Raw genomic sequence first — 6,000 nt, forward strand, 5'->3', positions numbered from 1 at the left:
TTTATGAACACATGAAACTGACGTACTTGTTAACACTCTTTAATAGAGGTGAACCATATTATTGCATGTGTATTAGATAAGAGGAACTTGTATGATACAGCTACACTGTCACGGTAACACTCATACCATGACGTTGTATCTGTACCTTATAATTTATTGTATTAAAAAGCTAGTCAAGTGTATTAGTTTTGTCGATTAATAGCTATCACCTCTTACTTTTATAGACGGCCCCGTTTGGTTCCAAATGCCCCCACCCACTTTTTCTTTGCATCCTTTTTACACTTTTTCTGTGCATTTTTGACCTTCTAAGGCTGTACAAAATGCAGGATTGGAAGGACTGGAAGGAAGAATAAGAATAAAGATGGATATAGGGACACCCAAAGAATAAGAACAAAGTGTGTTTTCTGCCTAAGGTTTTAAGCAGCAGCCGTGTTTTTAAATTATGGAGGCATCAAGCATGATTGTTGTGGATTTTAATCAGTTGGTGTTTTCGTCGTAGCAGTCCACCATTTCGAGATCGAAAAGATTCACAAAGTCATTACAGTCTTTCTCTGACCACCATCATTGTGAATTGTTAATCGTACTTGTCAATGAAAGAAAATGAAGGATCAAAGCTTCTCTCTTTATTTGTTGCTAGAATTACTAACCTACATGCAAATATTTGTGTTCATGGGCGAACTAGGATAGATTTGGCTTTGCTAGGGTTTAGTTACATGTGAGACTCATTTTACACAAACTGGTTTCGGTAAAATTTCTCTACAAAGAGAGATACCCTTTGTTTTCTTGACCCGAAAATAGAACGATTGAAAAACCTACTATCGTTGGATTGTTACTGTTATGACCAATAATGCCCACTATCGTGAATAGGGCAATAATTATTGTTGATCTTTCTCATTTGACCACTATTGAGAAAAGAAATCTATAATGATGAAGTCAGAACTAACTAGTCACCAATTTATGTTCCAACTGTGATAGCAAGAACTTGTCGTTTTTAGTTTTGACAAATTTGTACTTACAAAACAATCAACGTTTTTAATCAATGACCTAAGTCTCACGCTGACTGTTATAATTTACTTCACAATAATATTCTACTTTACGAGCCAAACTTAAAAACTTAACTAACCCTAATCACATTCAAAAAACTTTTGACTAAAATAAACTATTTAATCGTTGGGCGGTTATTGCTACGACCAATAATATTTTTCCTTTATGGTAAATATGACGGTAATTATTGATGTTCTTTCACATTTTGACCTATATCGAGAAAAGAAATCTACAATGATGAAGTAGGAACAACGAGCCACCAATTCATATTCTTGTTGTTTTTTGTTTTCACATTTGACTACATAGTAATATATTACTCTAAAAGCCCAACTTAAAAACTTAACTAACCCTAATTACATTAAAAAGAATTTTGATCGAAAACCGAAGGAGTTGAAAATCTTCCCTATCCCTAAGAGATACCGTTATGACCAATAATTTTTTTCGTTTACAGTAAATATGGCAATAATTATTGATGTTATTTCATATTCAACCACTATCGAGAAAAGAAAGCTACAAAGATGAAGTTGGAACTAACTAATCAGCTATTCATGTTATTGCTATTTTTTCACATTTGACTACACAATAATATTCTACTCTACGAGCCAAACTCAAAAACTTGACTAACCCTAATTACATTCAAAAGAAGTTTGATCGAAAACCGAAAGGGCTGAAAATCTTCCCCTATCCCTACGAGATACCGTTATGACCAATAATGTTTTTCGTTTTATGGTAAATATGACAGTAATTATTGATGTTATTTCATATCCGATCACTATCAAGAAAAGAAAGCTACAAAGATGAAGTTGGAACTAACTAATCACCTATTCATGTTATTGCTGTTTTTTCACATTTGACTACACAATAATATTCTACCCTACGAGCCAAACTCAAAAACTTGACTAACCCTAATTACATTCAAAAGAATTTTGATCGAAAACCGAAAGGGCTGAAAATCGTCCCTACCCCTAAGCAGCCACCTTTATAGTGAAAATGTTAGTAATTATTGATGTTCTTTCAAATTGGACCACTATAGGGAGAAGAGCTTCAATTGATGAGATAGTGCTAACTGGTCACCAATTCATGTTACCACTGTTCTTTTCATACATAAATTAGATATCAAATTCAACATGTATATTACATCGTAATCACCAATTACGTGAGCCGAACCGAACCAAAGGGTTGAGAACTTCCAAACACGTCGTTCACCCCGAACTGAAAGGGTTTAAAAACTTCCTTATTACTAGACGATTACCGTTATGACCAGTAATGTTTTTCCTTTCTAGTAAATATGGAAGTAACCAGGCCCTTCATATCTAAAAGGAATCCTATTTTTGGTGGGAATAGTTGTAGGATCCACTGCAAAAATTCAGTTTAATCCAAAACCATTCGCTTATTAATTATCACAATGAAATTTCTTTGCTTCTTGTACAGCAAAGTGTTTATCATTTTCCTTGCACTCAATTAGATGTCTCAAAAATTTCCAATTTTGCTAGTATTTTATAAGGATGATGTATGAGATTCAACTTGAAAATAAGAAAGCTCGTTCGTTGAAGTTCAAAATGGTGTGAGTCCACAACTAATACTCATTTCTGAAAAGAAAAAAACAATTTGAAAGTCTTCTTACCTTAAAGGCCTGTTGGAAGTAACTATTGATGTTGGATCGAAAGGACCACAAATGAGAAGCAAGGCAAAATGAATTCGTTCACTGGTCACAATTCAGGATAGGTCCGTGACTCACTCGCTAGTCACCGGAGCAACCAGAAACAAAACCTTTCCAGATTCTTAGCCGCAATGCAACCCATCACACTATCTAAAGTTGAGACACCTCCATCCAACTCATGACTCCCTACTGACTCAACATCACATGTTCTTCAATTATCTTCCCCATTTTATGCCCACAAATCCAGTACGAATCAAATTGTATTTTGATCCAACTTGATAAATCTTGCGGCAAAATGCATTATTCGTAATGTATTTTGATCCAATTTGATAAATCTTGCGGGATAATTGCAAAATGCATTATTCGCAATGTATTTTTATACAATTTGATAACTAAATGAACAAATGTGGCAGGATAATTGCAAGATGTGAGAAGATTAAAGCACTAAGTTTCAATGTAAGAAATACAAACACCAAGAGAGTGAAATACATATAAGAGAATTCATACATATAGATATATATAACGGAAGTTGAATGATTCATGGTTTAGCTAGGAAAAAACCAGCCGAACATGGTGAAGACTTTTTACAAGATAATTATATTAACATAATAAAACCCAATGCAACCAACTAAAACCCTAAAATTCAAATGCAGCTCTGCAAATGCCAAAAACTTGATTGCAGTAACCACTATAAACCCTACTCAACTTACTCAATTACTTAAGACTGATGACCAGACTAAAACATACTCGATTACAATTTAACATGATTGATAAACACTAATTAACTGAGGATCGAAGCCCAATCAATCTCGGACGGATACTTCTCCAACACGGAAGTGCTCTCCGAAGCGCCGCTGTTCTCCCATGGCTCCGTGGAGTCGCAGAAAGTCAGATCAGACAGCGGCGAAGACCCGGCAGACCCTTCGCTATCAGTCGTCACCGGCGACGAGGTTTCAACCTTGACCGCTAAAGTCTCCGGCTCCGGCTGTCGGCTGGAGGCGGAGGACCTCTTGGCTGGCTTCCCTGACTTGCCCTGTTTCTGAGTCTCGGCCAAGCCTTCGCAGATGGCTTGAAGCTTGGCGTCGACTGAGGAATGCAGAGGCTTGTACTCACCGAACTCGCCTCCGACGACGGATCCGTTGTGGCGGAGGTGCGGGAAATTGAGCCTGGCGAAGTCGCCTCTGAGCTTGTACGCCGCCTTGTCGTAAGCCAAAGCGGCTTCCTCCGCCGTGTCGAAAGTTCCGAGCCAGAGCCTGGTGCGGTTCTTAGGGAGCCTGATCTCAGCGACCCATTTTCCCCAGTGGCGTTGCCTCACACCCCTGTAAAGCTTGGTGGGTTTCGGCGGCGAACCAGCCGAGCCCACCTGCTTCATCGGGATGGGCTTGGGGCTGAGGAAGCTGAGGGTACGAGATGACGTCTGGGAAACTTGGTGGTGGTAGTTATCCCAAGAGATTTGGGGCTGTTGGGGTTGGGATTGAGACTGGATCTGAGCTTGGATCTGGTGGATCTGGGAGGGGGTGAGGTGGTTCAGCCCGATTGACGGCGGCTGCTGCTCAAAGAACCCATCTGAAAACACCTGGGTCATAGAAGAGGTGGAGCAACCGTCGTGGTAGTAAGTGGGCTGGTTTGGGAAAGAGAGGAAGTCGTAGGAGGTAGAGGGGAAAGAAGGGAGGAGAGAGGCGGAGGAAAAGGGAGGAGAAGCGGTGGTGGTGGGAAGGGAAGACGGCGGCGGCGGCAATGAAGAAACACTTTTCATAAAAGGCTCAAGTGCTTCCATCAGCTCACCTCTGAAGGGATCTGATGATGAGTGAAGAGCTGATCTGCAACTGTAGAAATCCATTGTAGCTGCCATGCCTTCAAAACACACACTCAAATCACAAAATTAAAACTTTTTAGATAACACGAGACAAATTAATTAATCTACAAATCAACCTGTTTCTTATCAAAATTAAAGAACAGGAAGCGGGTTTTTCACAGAAAATTAAGAACAACCTAAAAATAGAAAATGGGAAAGAGATTTTAAATAATCAACCTCTTTTACTCCCAGAAAATCAAACAAAAACCAACCTTGAGGGACCAAAAATTAACCCTCTAAACTGATTTTTCCAAACCCCCAAAAAAAAAAAATTATAATTTAGCTAAAACCTGAGAAAAAAATAATTATATAAAACCTGGATCTCGATTCTGAAAACACCTGGCTTTCGACTGAAAACTCCTTCTAAGTTTGCTTTCTTTTTTTTTTTATATTTTATGTTATTTCCAAAAAACAAACCCAAAAATCATAACTCTTTGAAAGACAGATGATTAACAGAAAGGGATTCAGAGAAGCGGGGATTACAGAGAAGGGGGGGAAGAACACAGAAATTAAACCAGAAGATTAATCGCTCTTAAAACTCTCAAACACTCTGCTTTGCTGCTAAATTTTTTTTTTTTTTTTTTTCACTCCTCACTTTGTTTTTTCTCTGCAGGTGCATCTCCTCCTCTATTATATAAGGGCCCTGGGGGATTAATTACCTTCGTTAATCACGTCGTTAATCCCAATTATCTCACTGTAAGCCCCACTTGCTGTTTTTTAAATTTTCTGCGTCCCTCTCGAGTCTGCCGCGCGTTCTGTTCGTGACGTAAGGTCATTCAATGAATGGGGTCCGGGCCAATGGATGTCTGCCACGTATAGGTTCTGTGCTTAGAGGCGGACACCTGTCCTTTTCCAACCGGCACCTGTCGGTGGACTCCCAGTTAGTCTTGGTCTGGCATAAATTTGTTGCCTAGCTTGTTGAATATTTTATGACGCGTTCACACCTCGTACTTTCCAAAATTTTTAAGCACTGACAAAAAAAATAAAATAAAAATCATCTCACTTTTTTTTTTGGGAACTAGCAGTGTTATCTATCTTCACAATAAATTAATAATAATATTATTCTAATTTATTTTTAATGAAAATCTAATTTAAAAATTTTCATTTACAAATAAAGATAAATACTATAAAATTGTATTATTAAGTGACAAAAATAAATATATCATTGAGTATGAAAAAGTACTAAGAACATGTTTACGTATCTGTAATCGAAATGAGAATATGAAATTGAATTCCGATTACAGAGTACTCTGATATTTACTAAATATGAAGGAATCAAAAGAGCAATGGGGGCCCACACAAATTTTGGAATTCAATTTCTTGTATTGGTGGAATTGGATTCCCTAGATATAGGTGGTAATCCAATTCCTGATTGTTTGGGTAATCGGAATGACACTTTTGTTCCTTTTGTGCCCTCATTTACTTTTTTTATTTCCAAGAC

The 6,000-nt window shown here is 37.9% G+C and overlaps 1 protein-coding gene across 1 annotated transcript; it reads right to left on the reverse strand.

Moving 5' to 3' along the window:
* Positions 1-3,220: 3,220 nt before the first annotated feature.
* On the reverse strand, positions 3,221-5,242 carry LOC137717490 (ethylene-responsive transcription factor RAP2-4-like). The gene has a single exon (XM_088698505.1). The coding sequence runs from the start codon at positions 4,554-4,556 to the stop codon at positions 3,486-3,488; it is 1,071 nt and encodes a 356-aa protein (XP_088554631.1). The 5' UTR covers positions 4,557-5,242; the 3' UTR covers positions 3,221-3,485.
* Between the last annotated feature and the right edge of the window lie 758 nt (positions 5,243-6,000).

This window comes from Pyrus communis, chromosome 8, assembly GCF_041283825.1.
Source record: "Pyrus communis isolate YQ-2024b chromosome 8, ASM4128382v1, whole genome shotgun sequence".
In the NCBI taxonomy this organism is placed as follows: Eukaryota; Viridiplantae; Streptophyta; class Magnoliopsida; order Rosales; family Rosaceae; genus Pyrus; species Pyrus communis.

Coding starts and splice junctions, on each gene's coding strand:
- LOC137717490 (XM_088698505.1), bottom strand. CDS start 4,556: ATGGCAGCTACAATGGATTTCTACAGTTGCAGATCAGCTCTTCACTCA.